This window comes from Leptosomus discolor, chromosome 3, assembly GCF_034619465.1.
Source record: "Leptosomus discolor isolate bLepDis1 chromosome 3, bLepDis1.hap2, whole genome shotgun sequence".
NCBI classification, from domain to species: Eukaryota; Metazoa; Chordata; class Aves; order Leptosomiformes; family Leptosomidae; genus Leptosomus; species Leptosomus discolor.
In genome coordinates this window covers 68,599,974-68,622,308 of record NC_141393.1, presented here as the reverse complement: position 1 = coordinate 68,622,308, position 22,335 = coordinate 68,599,974, and the positions used below count along the sequence as shown (strand labels likewise).

The following is a 22,335-nucleotide window of genomic DNA, read 5'->3' as shown; positions in this document are numbered from 1 at the left end:
ATGCACTGTCTTGCTTGGTGGTTAAATGTTTCATTAACAAGAAGAATACATCTGCTTGTCACTCACCCAAAGGAAGTCCCTGTAGGCATAGTAATAGAGCCAGTCATGTACTACCACGTTCCAGGTTCGGTAGTAGTTTGCATAGGAAGTGGAGTTCCACCAGTCCTGAAAGCACAGTTCAAGAGTATCAATCTAATTAAGCACAAAACATTCTACAGGTCTTTTGGATATCAAGTTGAAAAACATCGATCAGAATAATGCCAAGCTAATATAACAAAGTTACACCGTGAAATAATGCATTCCATCGCACTTTCAACATTCTACTCTGTATACCAAAGTTTGGTTTTATCCCTAACTGCAGTGGCCGAGATGATAAAAGAATAAAGAGAGCGCTAACAGAGCTACTGGGTAGGTCTGGGGGCTGGTTCTGTTCATGCGTAGGGTGGAAACAATTCAGACTGCCAAGCAGAAATCACGTCTGTTCTACAGCACCGCAACAAACTTAAGCCCTAACAGCATAAACCAAGCAAAACCTTGTGGATGCTACATTCAGTAAACAATCTTCAGCTTCCTCCTCTTTCCTTTTCATTAGGGAAATGAACTTTAGAAGCTTTATAAAGCTTGCTTTATAAATTGTAACTCCTGCTTCTTACCTTGTAGAACATCCTATCCGCAAAGCGCAACATCTCAGCAAATGCATTAAGCCAACAGTGAAGGAACGCAAAGAAAACCAGGAAGAGAATCAGTACACCTAGAAACAAGGTAGAGTCAGACTGATTTTGTAGTGTTTTCTCTCAGCTATAAGCAGGAACATGTAACACAGTCAAGACTGTTCTTATAGGCACTGACACAGATGAGCTTTGTGCTACCCATAGAAAAAAGTAAAAGCACTTCAGTTTCTCACCACACCAGGCCATGCTTACCCCAGAGGGCAACAGCAAGGCTGCCACAGAGCCTAGAACTTGACTTTGAAGACAGTTAAATTCAAACTCAAGCTTGTTTTGTGCTGCTGATTGTAAAGTTTAATGCCGTAAAGCTGAAGCCTGCCCACAAGACCTCCTTTGCTGATCTCTGCCTGTCATGAACGCACCTCATATGAAGCACTTCCCCTCCCTTCCACCTTCTCCATAAAGATACAATCACTCATGAATCTGGGTCTTACCTGGCAGAATGGAGTTGAAGATGCACAGGACCAGCCCTCGAAGATTGAAGGTTTCTTGACTACTGTTGCGAAACTGAGGAATACAGAGTCTCACAAAGATGTAGTAGGCATAGAAAAGTGAACCAAGCACCTACAAGAAAAAAGCAGTAGTCTGACTCCTTAAGAGAAATGCACACTGAACACACACATCACCACTTGACAGCTCTAGAAGAGGAACAGCAACTGCCAACACAAGTCCAAATAACTTATTTTACATTGCTGCTAATAAACTTCCCTAAAGGTCCACCAGAAAGTAAGCCACAGCCATCTGCAGCACATTGACAGCCACGGGCAAAATCAACTTGTCTTTTCTATGACAGCAGCTGTAAGTTTCTACTAGTCCTATCAACTCAGAAGTTATGACACAAAAGATTTGTGCCAACGCCAAAGTAAGTGGGGAAAGTACCCTGTGATCTAGGTCCAAGACAAGGGCAGAAATAATTGAAAAATATTTACTGCAGATAAATCTAATATTAAAGCTTACTTTCCTTTATCCCAAAGGAGATGTTCACAGGTCAAAACACCTCATCCCTTCCCTGGCTCATGAACTCATGTTCTAGAAGTCGAGGTCAAAATGCAAGCCACTGCTTTAAATACTCCGACTGCTGTAAGCCAGGTGCACTTTGCCACCCAGTTTTGTCAAAAAGCAAGCAGCCAAAGGCCTTTTCATGCTTCACTTTTCTTTTTTTTTTCCCCTTCTTTCAATTGTTTTGCTTTTTAAAACATGAATGCATTGTTTGACAGTAGAAGTTTCAGTCATGCAAAGCCATTACTTGGAAACACATCCACAACTAGCTATTGAAGCTCACGTCCAGAAATGCGAAGATCAGGTCAACCTTAAACTCAAATAAGCACTGAAGATTTGGATTCCAGACCTCATTATTTCAAAATTGGTCTGAGCATGCGCAGACAGGTAGCCGTGCCAGTGCATTACAACACAGCACCAGTGGAAAGAGAGGGGGACAAGGGTATTGCTACGCACACGTGCGCAGCTTGTTTGTATGGAAGGGAGTCTAAAGGCTTGTTGAAGCAAGGATTTTTTTTTTCTTTGACACAACCATTAGCATAGCAAGATCACCATTTCTTTTTTTAGTCACTAAAGGGTATTCTTTCCTGGTAAGCCCACACCAAGTAAACAGTGATTTAATGCCGAAGGCAGAACTGTTCAGCCACACAGTTTAGGTGATCTCTGAAGGTGCATTCTTCAGAAAGCTGCACTACTGACCTGTGCAAACTTGGTAGCTACATAGCTCCATCTTATCGTGGGATTCCTAGGGAAAAGAACACATGATGTCACATCTAAATTGGACCTCAAAGCAGCAAAAACCTCCCTTCAGCTATCGACTTTACTGACCTACACTCTGAAAAAAAAAAAAAAAAGGGTTTTTTAATTCCAGAGTTCGTAATCTCCTGGCATCTAAGAGTTGTCTGCCCAAATTGCTGGTTCCTCACTTTCAACTACAGCAGGACAACTATGGCAATTCCATAAATGGAAGAGTATCTGGAGGGCAGCGTTATGCAATTACGTAGGAGGTGGTGATCTGCCTGATAGTCATGTAAAGGACTGCTGACTTGACACTGTCAAAGTGCAACCCAGCAAAGTACAGAAAAGTTCGGGAGTTCTGGGTTTTAAAGGCTTCAGCCTGCCTCCTCAAACTCAAGAGACAAGGCTGCTTATTAGCACCACACAGAACACCACACAAGCCTACTGCAGGAACTGTGTATCACTAGATACTCAGTAACAAGTTCTTAATTTGTTTCCCTTCAAGTGCACTTCCCAAAGAAACAAAACCAGAACTGTGAAGTCAAAATACTATTAGCATTAGACTGAGTCTTCATGACCCAAGCCGTGCCCTTGCCAGCTTACTGACAACCACATCTTATGAAAGCTCTAACTCATAAATTGAATAGATCACAACCAGGGATGTTTACCACTGGCTTCAGTTTCTGGGCTACTTTAATGTTCTGTTGGTATTGCTCACATTACCTGGGATAGTTGTCTCTGTAGATCAGGGTGGGAGCAAAGAGAAAGTACAGGTATTGAGAAATTCTGGGAATAGGTACTGTGCCTGGAAGAAGTGGAAATAAAAATAAAAGAAAAGAACTCTTTGCAATCTTTTTGCTTACTGATGGTTCAGTTTCCCCAGTATCTTTTTCACAACATAGAATCCTTGTAACCTCAAAAACCCTCAGTCTGGAATTGAAGGTATGAGACTTGCAGAGAACAAACCAAATTAGACTTATCACATGGAATCACCCCCTCCACGAAGCACAGTTAACAAGCGAGTGCAACTAATAGGTAATGCAGTGCTAACACCTTGATAGCGCATTTCCTTTCCCCCTAGGGAAGATGAAGCTGTAAGGCCTGTGTCAACATGTGGGTTCATGCTCAGCTCTGGCATGCCTTGCTGAAAGAGCTCCTGTGCTTCTACAGTTACTGTCATTTCAACTAGAGCACTGAACTGGGGGTGTGCAGGCAGCCTCTGCACACCTTTTTCTCCTAAAAGCAGAAACAAGGAGTCTTAAGACACAGAGATGACTTCGACCTGAACAACAGTCTAGCTCATTGCCTAACACCAAATGAAAAGGTTCATCCTAGAGGCTCATCACATGCCTATCCAAAGTCGCCTGCTCAAATCCAACCTCTCTAATTCATGAGGGCAGCTCAAAGCAATGGAGGGAAAACAAGAGCTGGTTATGCACTGTTGTCAAAAAAGTTAGGGCAAGTTACTCACTGGACTTGTCCTTTACAGAGGACAGGACTCTGGGCACATTCTCCCGGACAAATGAATGAGCCTTCATAACAAGACGAACCTGTAAAACCAAGAGAATATCAGCTTAATATTCTCACTTTCCCAACTTCCCAATACAGAATGGATCAAGCATTTCATGGCACACCTTCAACATCTTTGTTTCTCTCCAATTTACACCTTTTACAAGGCAAAGGCTGCCTCCTCTGCCCACAAGCCTGTTTCACTGACATGAATTTAAAACACTGCAAGGTGAAACATGCAGTATCATGGCTCAGGACAGTCAAAACACATCTCATTTACACTCACAGGACCACTGCATACACAAGGACTCTGAATAACACCAGCAAGTCACTAACCAGTCAACATTAACTTAAAAATTGAAGGAACCCCCCTCCCCAACCATTTCAATAGGCCAGTATGTTTCAAAGTCTTGAAACTGACTCCTTAAAGTTAGACATGTTCTATAGCAACTACCAGTACCTTGGAATAAGGTGGTGCCCTACATAAATAGTCCACAGCTGCTGAGCAGAGTTTTTCATTTGTTTTAACACTGAAGGACCAAAAGGAGGGCTAATCTAAAGTTAATTCTTCAATCCTACACTCATCTCTGACCATCCTTGTTTTAACCTGATGGCCTGACCATCCTTGTTTTAACCTGATGGCCTGACCATCCTTGTTTTAACCTGATGGCCTGACCATCCTTGTTTTAACCTGATGGCCTGACCATCCTTGTTTTAACCTGATGGCCTGACCATCCTTGTTTTAACCTGATGGCCTGACCATCCTTGTTTTAACCTGATGGCCTGACCATCCTTGTTTTAACCTGATGGCCTGACCATCCTTGTTTTAACCTGATGGCCTGACCATCCTTGTTTTAACCTGATGGCCTGACCATCCTTGTTTTAACCTGATGGCCTGACCATCCTTGTTTTAACCTGATGGCCTGACCATCCTTGTTTTAACCTGATGGCCTGACCAGTCCTCCACACTCTTGCACTCTTCCCCTGAAAAAGAAAATGCCACTTTCAATAAAGTTCTGTCTACATGACAAAAACAGTTGCTTCCTGGGAACAAAAAGAGAAACAGGAACCACTTGTTGACTATGTACTGGCCTTTTTAATTTTTTTTTAAAGACGAATGTTACAGCTTCCCTGTGAACTACAGCACAAGAGGTTCTTAAAATTGGTTTTAAGCATTTAGCATCCACAAGACAACTAGAAATAAATAGAATTTCAGCCCCGATGTACGTTCAGAAAAAAAATCCACCTGAAGATCTTAAATGCAGGGTAAAATCCTAAGTGGTTTCTGCATTAAAACAAAGTTTACTGTCTACTTTTTCTCATTAGACTTGCTGCCTGTAAGTCTGTCTTCAAGTCAAAGACAAAATCCATCCACAGCCTTGGCTTAATTTAATGAAATAAAGCAACACTTGACTCTCTAGGAAGAAAGGACCCTTTCGATTTTGGAAACAAGATTCAATACATCCAAAGACATGTGATAGGGACCTACCTGTTCCAGTATTACAATAAAACGGGAAGCTGGAGGCAGGGCGTACGTTACAGCAATATAGGTTGGTCCAAATCCAAGCCCAGCTGTTTGGAAGAGCGTGAACAACATCCCATAGAAGAGAGAGTGGATTACACGATGGGAGGAACTGCAGTAGCCTTGGGCCCACCAGACAAAAAGGTTGTACGGAACGATAACTGTGGCACAGAACATGCACAGCCAAGTACAGAAGACAACTGGGAACTTTCCAAAAACAAAGACCAAGAGATCAAATCCTAGGACCAGCCTAGAAGGCACAAGGAAAGAGATGATATTCAGTGTCCATTATTTCATTAGAAATACTTCTACTCTACTAAGAGGCTACAAAATGCAAAGCTTCCAGACCATAATTGTTTAACAGTCTGGATAAAAGTGACTGGTTACTTTCAGCTCAGAAAGAGAGGGCTGTCTACAGCAGATTTAAGTGACCACCCACAAGCATACCAGAAATGAAGATATGAAGGACTCATGCCATCAATGCTGTCAGGCACAGCTTACCTTCAAGTCCCACAGGGCTTAAGCACATCTTTAAGATCAGCATGTGCTTTAAGAGTACACTCAAGCTCATCCCTGCTAAGAACAAGCACATGACTGAATGATCCACTGCTGAACCCAGGTCCAAAAGAGCTTTTGGGGAACACTGCAAAACATCACCACTATTACATTAAGAATCAGTTCTTCCCAGGAGTTTAACACCTAAAGAGGCTTTTCCCCAACCTCTGTAGGCATGAGGTATTTTAACACCTAGCACTCACACCTAATTTAACTCTCCTTTGTGAAATCTGTAGGCATTCCACATGGATTCAGTTTAGAATTCACCCAAAAGGCTCAGGGTCATTAGATGGCAGTGTCCAAATATGTCTAACTGGTGTGCACTGAGTACTTTAGTTCATTAACCAAGCTTAAAACATAAACAAAAGGACATTCAACCTTACTGGCTATCAAAGTCACCAGAGCTTACTCCTATGCATAAGCAGCTCTACTAAACCAAGGTCAGAGGAGAAGGCAGTACAGAGTACACCAACACTATTCATTTGTTCTCATGTGGAGGATCAATTGCAAACTGGATCCAAATAATCAAATCTGGCTGAGAACACAGCAATGATTTTTTTTTTTTTTAGTTATTTTTTTAACGTAATCAGAGAATTGAGCCCTATTAGTCGATCTTAGAGGTAAATACCAATACCTATTCTCCCCCAGTGTCCATACACTATTAAGTAAGGATCAGCTAAACAATATTCAATAGTGTACAGGGCTGTTCCTATACCTAGACAAAAGGGACAATGATTATAATCAAGATACAGCTCTAGTTTTGTACACTGAAGAACAGATAATCAGCAAGATAAACATGTAATCCTGCTTGTGTACATGGGATACAGCTTGCCAAAAAGACACTATTTAAAGCAACAAGCAAGCATGAGGAAAGCAGTCTTTCACAATTGTGTTCACAACTGGCTACCTGCAAAGAACGATCTTAGCAGAAGCTGTGCCAATATCCTTAAGATGTTTCCCCAGGAAAAAAAAAAAAAAGCTCTATTTTTATTTAAACATAAGCACAGTGTTCCAGAACTGTCATTTTTAAAGAGAGGAAGGACTGCTGAAGTATTTAAAGTTTTTGTAACCAGTCCTACTTCAAGAGACATAAGAAGCTGAAAGCTACCATTTCATTAAATATATTCAACTACAGCAGTCCACATTCAATGCTGACCCCTCCCTTTTGCCAGCCCTAAGCAGTTACACTGGACTGTGCTGGCCATAATTCTCACAGAATACACCAATCTGGAGGGTTTTCCTAATATCTAGCTATCCGATTTGAAATGACCATATCCCCTCAACAGGAATTTCAGCATATATTTTAAGTGCATCAAGTCAAAAACCTCCTTCCAACAATGTCCCAAGGAAGGATTCCCCCTTCTTTCTGCACCACTATGCAGCTTCATGTAGCTCTGGCACTTTGGAAGCAAGTATTTCGCAGCCCTGATCCCTGTCTTTCCAAAGCACTCTTACCTTCCTTCATCAATGAAGTCCACTAAAAGTGTGCTGAGGATGAAGACAATGAGAAGAGCGATGAACATGTGGTAGATCGTCCTGATGTGACTCACTTCAAACAGCTCACTAAGGGAGAGATTCAAATGCTATCAGGCCATTTGCATAGCGCATCACACCTCTAGCATGCTAGCTTTCAAAGTGTTTCACAGTAAGGTAAGATGACATCCCAATTCAAGAGATGGAAGTCAGAGTTAACGTATAAATTGGGTGCCAGTCTACACAGACACTTCCTCAGTTTATCCTCAAAGGATAATTAGCCATTACCTCAGTGGTACTGAGAAGACTGTAATTAAGGTTTACATTCAGGGAAGCTGCAAGCTGTAATAGAAATGTTTTAGAAAGGAACAGAGAAAAACAGCTTAGTCCACAGGGGTCTGAACATAAGACCATGGGGGGTGGTGGTGAGAGTACCTCAAAGCAAAGGCTAGTCAGTTTGCTATCAAGGGTATTTTCAGTCAATTTAATAGAAAATGAAGTTACTCACTCCAAGAGGGACCTTCTGGCAGTAAAGATCTTCCCATGTTCTGGAGGGGCCCTCAAGGTCCTGCAAACAAAGAGGAGAACATGTGAGACAAGAAAGGAAATAAGGCTTCCAGGAAACACAACCTTGTTATAGGAACAGCTTAAAACTGACTGACTTGGCTTTGTGCAGTTCCTTCTCTGAGCAGGAAGCCGGGAAGAGGGAGGCTGAAGATGAGGAATCCAGGAGTGCTGACTTTGCCACCAAACTGTTCACAAACTCTGTGAAGTGACTGTCCACTTCTTTCATGAAAACTGGCTTCAATTGCTGGTAAGAGTAAAATCAGAGCAGAAAGTTGTTTAATTCTCTGGATACATTTTCACAAAACATACTCCTTTTTATTCCAGAGCAGGACAGAACAAGGCATCAAGAAAACATTCCTGTACCATCTGCCAACAGCTGGAGCCAAATTGGACAAGATCGGGGCTTATCCTGGTTGTTTCACACATCTCAGGCCAGAGGACTTTGAATAATGTTTATCTTCTCTATCAGACACAACACAGAGGAGCAAACTAAACATACTGATCTTCATAGGTATGTCTGAAGCAACAGGTTATTTCATATATTTTACGGTGCCAAGAAGGTTGAGCTAAACTCAATGCATGAGCCCCAGGAAATATTTCTTCTTTTTAACCAGAGTTACATCCTTAGCATACAACACAAGTACAAACAACATTTACTTTTTAGCTCACCTGGTGTTATTGAGGGAAAAAAGGCTAAGCATTCACTTGTGGCTAAGCAATCACCATTGATGTTCTCATGCATTAACGCAAAAGCTCTCTCAATGACATGAGTATAGGAAGAAGGATCAAATCTACCCTTCCACTGCTATCGCTGTTTGGATGAAACCTTTCATGTACCACTGAAATTACAGAATACACAGAAAATTTTCACTAAAGCACCAAAACAGGGTAACATTGCTAAGTATTAAGATGGAGCAGTGAGAGACACAAAACTAGCAGGCAGCAAGACTGAAGTTCAAGAATTCAGGGGATCAAATATCCCAGTTGAATTTCCTACGCTCCTTTTCCTTCAGACAGCTTTATACAGGTTCTCTTCTCTATTACAGCCAGTTGTGAGAGTTGTACCATTTTTAGCCTATTCATATATTCTTTCTCTTGTTTTATTAGACAAAGGCAACTTCTGAAGCATCTGGTTTACTAGAGACCTTGACTTCTAAGGCTGCATGAAAAAATCATAGATGAGCATCCCCCTCTCTACCATCTTTTTGGAAAAATGCACTGATACAGTGCACAAAAAAGGAGATAATCAGCTGTGGGTAAAGCATAGGCCACCCTGGTCAATACTCGCTCCACCTGATAGTTTCTTTAGTAGAAACTAAAACATTACCTGATCCACCCAATAATAAGTTATCCAGACAAGGACTAGAATTCATCTTCAAAAAGGCAGATTGTAAAATTCTGAGATGTTCTCATATCCCTTTTGTCTTGCCTGAAGACTAGCTAATTCATTCCTGTATGCAATATAGTTGGATCTGCCAGTCTCAAGAACTTTCAAAGACCTGATCTCCCACACCCCAGGCAGAGGTTTTAAACCTAGATGCATTTAGAAGAAACTTAATGATAAAATATTCAAAGTTACTTATTTCTGCAGAAGGTCCTACACTGAGGTCTGGATAGCCTTTTGTTGCAGTACAAATTCTCTTACTCTTTACAAGGAGATAGGATCCTGAGATTTCCACAGTGCCATATGTGTTATTGTTATGACTAGAAAAAAGCAGGCAAAATTAAATCCCTCAAGGGAAGAAAAAGGCAACATGCCTTCACCATATTTCAGTGAGAACTTTGGGAATCGAAAGATGCTAAGATCTCTGGCACTTCAAAAGACGGTGATTTACAAGACTTACGAGAATTTAGTTCCTTAATGTCAAGTCCTCAGGGACCAAATGGTTTTCCCAACACTCAAGCCTAGTGATGAAGCATGGCTGAAAGCTATCCCCCAAGTTCCTGAACCATAAGCCTTTCAAGAACACTCTGACAGATAGCCATCATCTTCAGCACAGGAGATAGGCAAGTTTCAAGAAATTACTTCAAATCTAATTGTTTTTTTATGCAAGTGTCTACTAGTAACTTTTGTCTGACCATCCTCTTGCCTGGGATTTTTTAAGTTTGCCTCCAGATTCATGGTCCAAGTCTTCCTACTTGATAACTACATATTATTTCATCTAGTCTTCCTACTGATCAGCTGCCGAAGAAACATGTTTCCCTGATCATCTTCAGAATTCCTGACTGCTATCAACTTTCTAATGATTAAAGCTGAAAAGTAAAAACCAAGAGATTCATTTTCAAGGTGGGAAAGAAAGAGCATGGAAATTGTACACAAAAGTGATGTTTCCTCAAAAAGGCATTTGTGACACTTGAGCTTATTTGTCAGCAGGTGTTTATGCTTCTGGGCCTAGCTACTGTGCTGAAGAAAGCTGGTACAGCATTGTTTTTGCTAAAAAGGAACAGGCTCAAGGTCTAAGAAAAGAAGGAAAAGCCAGATAACTGAAACAGGAACTGTTAGCTCTAAGCTGCAGTAGTGATGTGTTTGCCCCTTACATAGACCTCTTTCCACAGCTACGTTTTAAGGAGTCTGTTTCCACTGATGGACCCTAGTCATCCATAATATATCCTTCATTTTTCAAGGACACTTGCATTGATTTTATATAGTAGATCACTCAAAAAGCTAAGCTAAAAAGCCCTCTCTACAAGCAAAACTTGTAGGCTAAGAAAATATATTAGTAGATAATGTTTTCTTACAAAATGCTACTGTCTAATGCAACAACAGTTTAACTCTCTGGCAGGAAATACAAGACAATCTGAAGTGAGACTACATAAAACCAGAAGACCCTGAAGTCAAGATGCATCAACCTCTACATTCCTCCTGTTCCATACCAGTCAGATTCAGAGAGATTTCTTGAAACAGAAGCCACAGCAGCAGGAGCAGATTAATATTTAACTGAATAAAAACATTTTTCCCCTAATTGGCAGCTGCCAGTATAGAATAAATAAGTGTCACCACTGCTTAATGAAACAGAAGTTCTTAGGAGCTGGCTGCTCTTAGATATTGCTTTTCTGGGAGGCAGAGGATTGTCCCTGCAAGAGATGTGGACTTGTTCCTTTAAAAACAGGAGGAAAACCCGCCAACATTGAGTACTTTGGAACAACCTGTTAGAGAGGACACCGGTGTCCTCTCTGGCACAGCCTGCTTTTACAGCATGCGTGCACATATCCCTACCAAACAAGTCAAACAGAAATTCCTGCTCCTTTTGGAGCTTTCAAATTCCCATGCCAAAGAAAGCACTATTCATTCCTACTAAAAGCCTGTCTTTTAAGTCTCTCCCCTTTTTTCAGCCTAATCTCCTCTCAGCAAAAATTTAACAAAAATTATTTCCTTAAACTACCTCTTCCCTTTAGTCAGCACTCTGCTGAGATTGCCTCCTCCTAATGCAACCCGCCAGGGCTGGTACCAACATATGCATGTGTTTGGATCGGGAGAGAAAGGCACAAGTTCTCATTAGATTAAATAAAATACAGCCAGAGCATAGACCCTACAGTAACTGCAATTCCATACAACAAAACTGCACAAACACATCGTGCTATATTATCAGCTATTACTACTGCCATTCAAAGGGCAATCTACTTGAGCAATTGCCAGAGCAACAGTTAATGCTCCATAAGCCAAGCGCATTCCACTCATCACCAAAGAAATGAAAACAACACACCTCCCACCAGCCTTCACTAGGACAGGGCCCAGATACACCCTTGTTACATCTTCCCCCAATGGAGAGTACTTAACCAAGAGTTTCCTGAAGTATGCTTGAAGTTTCAGGCAGGAACTGAGCAGATTCACTCAGCTGTAACCATTAAGTTTTAAACAAAAGAATCTGATCATTACAAAACCAAAAAGAGGGCGCAAGTATGAAGAGAATGCTATGCCAGGCAGAAGCTGGCCAGTAATTGATGAGAAGACAGAGAAGCAGAGGAAAGTAACCCTGTAGCTCACTTAGAAAGTTACAAAAGTTCACCAGCATTTTACTCATGCTAACAGATTCAGTAATTTCAGTCACTGAAACATAACAACATCCAGCCCTCAGCAAGTGACAGAACACACCATTCTCAATGCAGTTTATTATGAACAAAGGACTAGATTTTCAGACTGGACTGCAAATGAAGGCATCCTGTGCATGAATAACACCTGGCACCTACAAATCCCATTTAAAATCACCAGGCATTGTCAGTGACCAGCACTTTTCAGAAGGCAAGTATCTGTCTAGACCTCAGATACCTATCATCTAGAAGGTAAACTTCAATCCAAGCCTTTGATGAGTGGTTCACACAACGAAAGAGCCAGGCACTCCAGGAATTCTCAAGAATTTTGCAGTAGATAGAGGTTTTTACTTAGCCTTATAGCTGCTATTGTAGCTTTGATGCACGTTTAACAAATTTGCAAGCTGCCTAACTCAGTGTTTAAAACCTGAGCTCCCGTGTTTTCAGGAGAAACTTCAACAATTAAAGTGCCACTAATTGTCTTCTTCAATTCTCTTTGCAGAAAAGAATTGCACAAACTAGTGTGTCTCAAAGCTGGTGGCTAGAAAAAAAAAAATAAAAACAAAAAGACATTCCTGAAGAAAGAAATCCAAGATCAAGTTGTCCTCTTGCAACCAACTAGTGTTCCCTGGAGCTTACAAAGCTAAACATGCTTAACAGTCAAAGCTTTCTCATGCAAGCATCTGTTGCCAACTTAAGTGATTTGCAGTGGCCATTCTGTCTGCAGAGAAAAGATATGAGGCTTGCTCTATCCTGTCCTCCACAAGAATCACTCAGAGAAGACAATGTACAAAATAAAACTCGGAGCTGACTATCCTTCCAATGTGCTGAATTTTAGGAGTTTCAGCACAAAAAGCAGTACATCCTTTGCAGAAGACATTTAAATACACTTACACAGTTATTACATACCACCTACAGAGGTGAAAAAAAAAAAAAGACTTTTAAACAGGAAAACATCTCAAAGGTGTAAGATATTTCTGTCTTGTAAGCATCCACGCCCTAATATTCCCATATAAGGCTGACACAATTAGATTACTTCATCTTTACCACAGAATTCTCTGCAATAAAGTGAAGCAAGAGTGCAGGACGATTTGCCCTGAAGAACATGTGTGCTACAAAACAATGGTTAACAAGCAGGGTGCAGTTCATTGTTAGCCAATTTCATTTAATTTGGGCATAAATCACCTTAACATAAGCTAAGACAATGGCAGCTCACACAGACACAGGTGATGTTGGAAATACCCAGTGCTTTTTTTTGTTTGAGGATATGGCTCACTGACAAGAAGAGTGGGACCAAGGCTCAGGAAGGTCATCTCTACAGCCAGGGCAACAGAAGTTGTGGGATACAGGCTACACACTAGCCTTTATTCAATGGACAGCAGGACACACAGCATTTTAAAGACCAAATATGCAAGCAGGCTAGCTGATAATCACACTGCCAACAGTTAGTGGTGAGGGAAGTTCCATTTTGTTTACAGGCCTCAAAGTTCATTCTTATCTTTAGACTTCAACCTGATGGGGTCAAGAAAGACAGAACTGCATTTGATAATAGCCCCTCTCCTGAGAAAAGTCAGAAGAGAGGAGGAGAGAAAGGGGGCTGTACAAAAGTCACTGCACTCAAGCTACAACTGAAAAGGGACATTTGTGTTCCAGGACTAGTCACTCTCCAGACGACATTCAGGGTCAATTATCCCGCTCCTCCCCACAAGCGAGCATTAAAGTGTATTTACCTCAGCTTCTGCTATTAGCTGCATTTTCCTTGTTATCACATGGTCGACATCAACCCAGCCTAAGGAAGGAAAGCAAATATTTAACAGTTGCATTTTCAGCAATGCGAGTTGTACATCTGAAAACACAGAAAGCACAACATACAGTAGCTCAGTCAATGATTTTTGATTAGTGCTTCTGACTGCTAATAAGGTCTCAGTAAATTCAAAACTAAGCTGCAGAAGTTAATAAACTATGACCAAGTATTTTAAACGGCCATTTAGGATCACAGCACTATAAGGCAGTTAACAGCTAACAACATGCTGGGTTTTCAAAAGCTTTATTTTTCATCAACAACTCTGTAAATCTTCCCAAGGTCCCTAAATATATTCGGCCTTGAAGCAGCAATCAGAACAACGCTTAGAAGGTCATATCCAAGTGTGTTGATTTGTTATCAGAGCTTTATCTTGCACACAACGAACTGGACGCAAGATTAGGTTGCCTGGAAGTCTCTACGTTGCCAATAGACAAGGCAGTCAAGTCACGATTATCTGTAAAATAAAGGAACCAGCTCTGAAGACAGGCAAGTTGGAAAGTTATTCTGTGTTCAAACCTGGCTGCTCCCACTCTTTTCATCCTCCAGAAGTGCTAGACATCAGTCTGTATTCCTCAGGATGTTTCATTGCTTAAGCTAACAGTCAGGTCTAACCATATCATGAACATCATCCGACTGTTATCATTACTAATACCATTGGCTCATATGCAAAGCCCCAAATATCACCTTTCTTTTGCATAAAGAACTATGCACATCTGAGTGCCTCTGTTACATCAAGAGGAACATATAGAAATCAGACATTTCAGACTAGTTAAGTTCTAAGACAAGGTTTGTCTGCAATGGTTGTAGCATGCTGGTGAGCCAGCTGGTGTTTCACTTCTCCAATAAGAACAACAATACAGAAGATAAGGTTACTTAAAACAGAGAGTCTCGCACATGAAGGAAAAACAAGATTAAAGCAGCAATATCCACCCCCCTAAAATACTAGTCAGGGTGAAAACATAGCAACAAACCTTGCCTTGTGCGTGTCCTTTGGCAGTTACAGCTACAACAGTACCTTACCCAGTAACACACAGCTAGCACTGCAGCTTTCACATTCAGTAGCTAAGACCACCACTTTTAGAAGAGGATACTGCACTGATTCTCTGGTAACATTTTCAGTGAAGCATGGGCTAACAGATTTGCAGTAGAGGTGTCAATGTTGTGCTGTTGTGTGACAAGACGACAGATTCACAGCAGCATCAAGTTTGTAATGCAGCCTCGTCTTGTCCTCCTCGTACGTGCACGGCCTACGCACACAAACGCACAGTGCGCTGCTGTAACAGAAGCAAGTGCTTCTGTGATGAACGCTAGTCTGAAGGTGCTGTTATGAGCACCCAGTTGTAAGTAGTTCAGATAGACCTGCTTCAGAGATTACTCCAATTCCAATACTGGAAGAGAGTTAAAGGAAACAAAAAACTTAATCTTCAATGAAGCCATGCTCAGTTGTCAGCATTAATTCGCCTCCCTCCCCCTGCAATCAAGCAGGAAGATCATTTTTTGTCTATAAAAACTGCTACACAAGCTATAGACTTACAAACAGACCACCACCACCAGCTATTACTTCGCAGCCTTGTAACGCAACAGCAAACAAGGAAACTGCTTAACATCATGAATTTCTGGCTGCTTGCAAAGATCCATTTTTACAAAAATAGAATTCCTGGTTGCTAAGCATCTCGCCTCCAAGACCAAAAGATTACCTCAGCATCTGAGCTCACCACGTTGTTACACTTGCCAAACAGCAGCAGTTTGGAAAAATAACTTGAGAGAAGAGTTTAAGATACCATTAGAGAGTCCCTTGCCCCACTCAGCTTGTGCGCTTTGCTGGTCTCAAACCAATTCCTGCCCCCCTGCTCTCACCCCTAATAAATAATTAAAAAAATTAAAAAATCAAGTTGTTCCACAAGCAGCAGAACTGTATCCACTTCATATCATCTCAATCGCTCCCCTCCCTCACTGCGTCACTCCACAACTGCATTCATAGCCCACTCCCCCCATTACTACTATGCTAAGAACCACTTCGTGCTTATCAGCTAGCAAGCAGACCAGACAGAGCTTTTGATCTCAAAGCACAACTAACCTTTTCCTGTAGAAAGGTAAGAATTTGTGCTTCTTATCCAGCTGCCAGTCTTCAAGACTATCAAGTTTGCTTGAAGCCGTCCAAAGGCCAAAGAGGACAGGACACATAAGACCTAAGGGATTGCACTATTTCCTTTGTAAGCCAAGCTAAAAATAAATAGCCACTGCTTTGACCATATATTTCCTGTCAGATCTTGCATTTGAAGCCTCAGTTGTTATAACTACCCAGGAGCGGCTCACTTCAGAAATAAAACCCCCTTTTTGACTTACAAGGCCTTAAAGGTGTATATAGTTTTACAGATACCTAATGTACGGTTTTAATGGTTGTACAGGAAACGAGGACAGTCTCTGACCTGCTGATGTAACTGCTAAAATTGTACAGTGTCCCTCCTATCACTTTATTCACCCACACACCAGTGTGTATGCATAGACTAGACATGGAACACAGCATCTCTTAAAAGGCTTTCAAATCAAGGTCTCCATGTCTTTAGTATATGCATCTCATATAACGAAGTAAAACCACCTTTAAGCTTGTTGATTCTTTTCCAAAACAAAAGTCTCCTGTAGAAGAAAACCTACCTTGAAACAACTCGTTCTGCTACATTGCATTACCCCATAAAGTCAAGCTGCGTCACAAGACAAATACCAGAGAACACATAACTCATCACCACCTTGAATCATTTATCTTCTGTTGTGCAAGCTGTTACTTATATTCTGTGAGGTCATTTGAGAAGAGAATCATCACATGATTGTGAGTCTAAAAGGAACTGTGCACTGCTCAGAAGTCTCAATCTTCGTTTTCCTTTGACACTGAAAATTAAGACTCAGTCCCTCTGTATCACTTTGGCATTGCAACATCATTACAAAAATGGACCCAAGGCCACACAAGACAAGCAAGCACATCTTAGCATTGAAAACAAGATGGGATATGCCTTAAGAAAATGGGAAATACATTTAAAGTTATAAGGAAAAAAAAATCTTCTTTGAAGACTAGCATGAAATAGTAACAAATTTCACAGAGACTGAAGCAGGGTTTGCTTTGAAATAGCTTTGCTCACAGGGAGAAGTTGTAACTTCATGGGAACACACTTAAAAGTCATGTTCTCTTCCCATCAGCAAAGACATTGATAGGATCTTTAGCTGACCACTTGTCTTGGGCTTGTAGAAACTGATCTTGTAGGATGTAACACCTCCGCACAGCCCAAATGCCAAGCAGGTTCAAAAGTCAGAAGTAAATAAAATGAGCAATTTAAATGTAAGCTGTGTTTCCATAGGAAACCAGGCTAATAAAAGATCACCTGAAGATTGAGAAACCTTTTTATTGTTGAAAACTTGAGCAACTTAAGTTTCATAAAAGATTTACAAACTACCTTTCTTAAAGGATCTCGTCCCTTTTCATGCTACAGGTAAGTGACATTTGAGATGACTAGAGGAGCGTCCCACTCACTGTCAGTGTTGCTGTTTGGGATCCAACAAACCCAGCTCCTACGTAAGACACTTGCCAGCTCTCCATTAAGCAAGCGCTCCAAAATTAACTGTGTTAAAAGACATTCATTTTATTTAACCACTACAGTCCGCAATTACCACCAAGGGCACAAGTGGGAATAAGTCACTTGAGTAAAGCTGTGGCTTGCATGCAGTGTTACAGTTCCAGCCCGTACTGACTTCCCCAGCCACAGAGGCTGCCTGGAGCCCAGGACTCCAAGCCGTTGCCACTCAAACTGTTCCTGCATTGTGGCAATAAGCTTATTATTGAGCAGCTGCAACAAGCAAGGGAGACTACTACTATCTAAATCCCTGCACAGCATTCAAGACAAAAACGCCTCTTTGCAGAAAAGCTGGGAAAAGCACACAAACAAACTTCAGTTTATCACCACATGTACTTCAAAAGAGGAAAAAAAAAAGACGACACTTCTCAGAACAGCCAAGCACACCATTCACAGTTCAGAAGCATTTTCCCCCTAAGGAGGGTCAGGATCTGTTTAGCTTTAGGATCTTCACAGAAAGTCACAGATACAAACTGTACCCAATACTGCCCTTCTCTGAAAGGGCTTACAAATACTACCTTCATTAGTTCTTTATCAGACGACTTACCACTCAAGAGGTTAAAGCAACATAGGCAGAAAGATTTCACTACTGTCAGATACCTGGATTCCAGGGCCCCCTCTCCAAAAGCACTGAAAAAATTATTTGTCAAAGTCAACCTAGTGCAAGGCTACTGTAAAGAGGGGAAGTCTTCCATATCTGGCACAATACAGCATATGATCTCATTGTCATCATGGAGACCTCGCGGGATGAGGTCCTATGACTGAAGTCATGGAATGGAAGGATACAAGCTCTTTAGGAAGAACAGGCACGGGAGATGAGGAGGGGATGTCACCCTCTAGGTCAGTGACCAGCTGGAGTGCCTGGAGCTCTGCCTGGAGATGGATGAGGAGCTGACCAAGAGCTTATGGGTCAGGATTAAAGGGAGGGCAGGGACAGGTGACATTATAGTGGGAGTCTGCTACAGGCTGCCCAACCAGGAAGACCAAGTGGACGAGGCCCTCTCTAGACAGATAGGAGCAGCCTCATGTTCACCAGCCCTGGTCCTCATGGAGGACCTCCCCAATATCTGGCACAAGAATCCAGGAAGTTCCAGGAATGCATCGATGATAAATCCCTTCTCCAAGTGACAGAGCAGCCAGTGAGGAGTGGAGCTGTGCTGGACCTTATTCTCACCAACAAGGAGGGGCTGGTGGGGCATGTGAAGCACAAGGGCAGCCTTGGCTGCAGAGACCATGAGATGGTGGAGTTCAAAATCCTTAGGGCAGCGAGAAGGGCACACAGCAAACTCACTAGCCTGGACATCAGAAGAGCAGACTTTGGTCTCTTCAGAGAACGGCTTGATAGTGCACCATGGGACACAGCCCTGGAAGGAAGAGGGGCCCAAGAAAGCTGGTTAATATTCAAGGATCACCTCCCCCAAGCTCAGGAGCAGTGCCATCCCAACAAAGAGGAAGGCAGGCAAAAACACCAGCAGGCCTGTGTGGATGAACAAGATGCTCCTGGACAAACTCAAACACAAAAAGGAAGCCTACAGAGGGTGGAAGCAAGGGCAGGCAGCCTGGGAGGAATACAGAGAAATTGTCCGGGCAGCCAGAGAAAAGTTAGGAAAAAGTTAGGAAAGCTAAAGCCCTGACAGAATTCAGTCTGGCCAGGGACATCAAGGGCAACAAGAAAAACTTCTATAGGTACATCAATGACAAAAGGAAGACTAGGAAAAATGTGGGCCCTCTCCAGAAGGAAACAGGAGATCTGGTTACCCAGGATATGGAGACAGCTCAGGTACTCAATGACTTTTTTGCCTCAGTCTTCATGGGCAAGTGCTCCAGCCACACCCCCCAGGACCCAGAAGGCAAAGTCAGGGACTGGAAGAACGAAGAACTGCCCACTGTAGGAGACGATCAGGTTCAAGACCATCTAAGGAACATGAAGGCGCACAAGTCCATGGGACCTGATGAGGTACATCCACAGGTCCTGAGAGAAGTGGTGGATGAGGTTGCCAAGCCACTATCCATCGTATTTGAGAAGTTGCGGCAGTCTGGTGCAGTTCCCACTGACTGGAAAGGGGGAAACATAACCCCCATATTTAAAAAGGGAAAAAAGGAAGACCCAGGGAACTGCAGGCCAGTCAGTCTCACCTCTTTGGCCAGCAAGATCATCGAGCAGATACTCCTGGAATCTATGTTAGGCCATGTGGAAAATAAGGAGGTGAAGCCAACACGGCTTCACTAAGGGTAAATCGTGCCTGACAAATTTGGTGGCCTCGTATGATGAGGTTACAGTGTTGGTGGATAAGGGAAAAGCAACTGACACCATCTACTGTACTTGTACAAAGCATTCCACACTGTCTGCATGACATCATCATCTCTAAATTGGAGAGACACAGATTTGACAAATAGACCACTCCGTGGATCAGGAATTGTCTGGATGGTCGCACTCAACTCTGGATGGTTGAGTAGCAGTGGCAGTCAACAGCTCCATGTCCAAGTGGAGACCAGTGATGAGTGGCATTCCTCAGGGGTCAGTATTGGGACTGGCACTGTTCAATGCCTTTGCTGCTGACACAGACAGTGGGATCGAGTGCACCCTCAGCAAGTTTGCTGACACCACCAAGCTGTGTGGTGCTGGTGACATGCTGGAGGGAAGGGATTCCACCATCGAGAGGGACCTTGACAGGCTGGAGATATGGACTCGTGCAAACATCATGAAGCTCAGCAAGGCCAAGTGCAAGGTCCTGCACCCGGGTCGGGGCAATCCCAAGCACAAACACAGACTGCAGGACGAGTAGATCGAGAGCAGCCCTGTGGAGGAGGGCTTGGGGGTGCTGGTTGATGAAAAACTGACTATGAGCCAGCAATGGGCACTCGCAGCCCAGAAAGCCAATCGCATCCTGGGCTGTATCAAAAGGAGTGTGGCCAGCAGATTGAGGGAGGTGATTCTCCCCCTCTACTCTGGTGAGACCCCACCTGCAGTGCTGTGTTCAGCTCTGGAATCCTCAGCACAAGACAGACATTGACCTGCTTGAGTGAGCCCAGAGGTGGCCACAGAGATGATCAGGGGTTGGAGCACCTCCCCTGCGAGGACAGGCTGAGAGAGTTGGGGTTGTTCAGCTTGGAGAAGAGAAGGCTCTGGGGAGACCTTATAGTGGTCTTCCAGTGCTTAAAGGGGGCCCTACAGGAAAGTTGGGGAGGTACTCTTTATCAGGGAGTGGAGTGATAGGATGAGGGGTAATGGTTTCGGCCTGAAAGAGGGTAGACTTAGACTAGATATTAGGAAGAAACTCTTCACTGTGAGGGTGGTGAGGCACTGGAACAGGTTGTGCAGAGCAGCTGTGGCTGCCCCCTCCCTGGCAGTGTTCAAGGCCAGGTTGGATGGGGCTTTGAGCAACCTGGTCTAGTGGAAGGTGTCCCTGCCCACGGCAGGGGGTTGGAGCTAGATGGTCTTTAAAGTCCCTTCCAACCAATACTATTTTATATATGATGTGATTCTGTGATAGTTAATAATTTGATGCTAATAAGCCTTATTCTTACTTATGGTAATTTATTTGGCAATTTAGCAGGTAGAGGCGAGTTATGACTAGTTGCTCCCAGAGCTCAGCTGATCTGCTTAACGAACGCATAGGCCATAGGCAACTGTGCTGCAGCTGGGCAACAAATTTGGTTAAAATAGTCATTTCTGCAGAGACATTGCACCCAAACAGCCTCTTCACCAGCAGAAGGACACACCAGCATTCTCTACATCATGCCACCACATCCACAGGATCTTCACAAGAAACTGCTCAGCCTTCACCAAACCCACAGGCTGCAAAACACGAGAATGCCTAGAATTACCGGAATCCAGTTCATCTCAGACAAGACAGCTCTGTTTAATCCATCTCCTGGAAACACATCCAAGATACTCAATTCAAGCAGCTTAATTGCAAATTCTCTAATCCGTTAAGAAATAGCTTGTTGAGACAATGAACACTTATTGCTGTGAGTCAGGCAGCAAACCCTAAAGCTTTCCATACTGCTCCCTGTTTCGGAGCTCCCCCCTCCTACATCTATCAGTAGGCACACACAATTCATGCAGCGTCATGGACTTTGGCACTGAGAATGATCAATAGTAACCTCTTCATTGGAAGATAGCAACTCCTTTCTAAGACTAGCATTACCAGACAGGCTTACTCACACCAAAGATATGCCACAGAGTTTGTTTGCAGATCAGTCTCCAGAGGCACTTCTAATCCTTTTCTGATTTCTAAGGAAACAAGGGCAGACTCCAAAACCATCAGTTTACTGTTTTGAATTGTCTAATCTTAGCATTTTAGAGGCACTCAGATGCACATTTAAGAGCCATGCCCTCTCCAACCTTTTAAGATCTGCTCATGGATTCTCTATTACGCTCATTCCAGGTAAGTTTTCCTGCAACTGGTACTGCCTGATACCAGTATCCCATTAAGCAGAACAGTTTTATATTTCTTTATGTGTCTCCAGCTGACAATATTTAAGACTAATCTTATTAAGGAAGCCTGGCTTTTGACAGGGGATTATTGCTGCCTAGATCACCTGTTGACTCTATGCCAGGACCAAATCAGTTGTTTAATTATGACACTGGAGCCAATTCAAGGAGAAGTGACACATGAGACTGAAGTTCAGCTACTCTGTCAAAGTGAAATTACAGGCTGAATGATTGCAAGACAAACACATCAAGGGACAGAAGAATTCTGGCAATCTCAAAACTATGAATATTTCCACATTGCTTTAAATTTTGAGGTACTCAAGTACAAACTATTCAGCCTTAGAACTCAG

At 42.6% G+C, this 22,335-nt stretch overlaps 1 protein-coding gene across 1 annotated transcript in view; it reads right to left on the bottom strand.

Annotated features, from left to right (window-relative positions):
- Positions 1–22,335, bottom strand: part of SOAT1 (sterol O-acyltransferase 1) — a 28,695-nt gene that overhangs the window by 3,775 nt on the left and 2,585 nt on the right. Inside the window, exons 2-12 of the mRNA XM_086463105.1 lie at positions 13,851–13,909; positions 8,187–8,335; positions 8,033–8,092; positions 7,507–7,614; positions 5,464–5,746; positions 3,937–4,015; positions 3,189–3,270; positions 2,427–2,472; positions 1,163–1,292; positions 654–751; positions 67–165 (exon numbers count right to left, since the gene is read on the bottom strand). Coding sequence (XP_086319231.1) covers positions 67–165; positions 654–751; positions 1,163–1,292; positions 2,427–2,472; positions 3,189–3,270; positions 3,937–4,015; positions 5,464–5,746; positions 7,507–7,614; positions 8,033–8,092; positions 8,187–8,335; positions 13,851–13,909 — 1,193 coding nt within the window. The remainder of the gene's footprint in view (positions 1–66; positions 166–653; positions 752–1,162; positions 1,293–2,426; positions 2,473–3,188; positions 3,271–3,936; positions 4,016–5,463; positions 5,747–7,506; positions 7,615–8,032; positions 8,093–8,186; positions 8,336–13,850; positions 13,910–22,335) is intronic.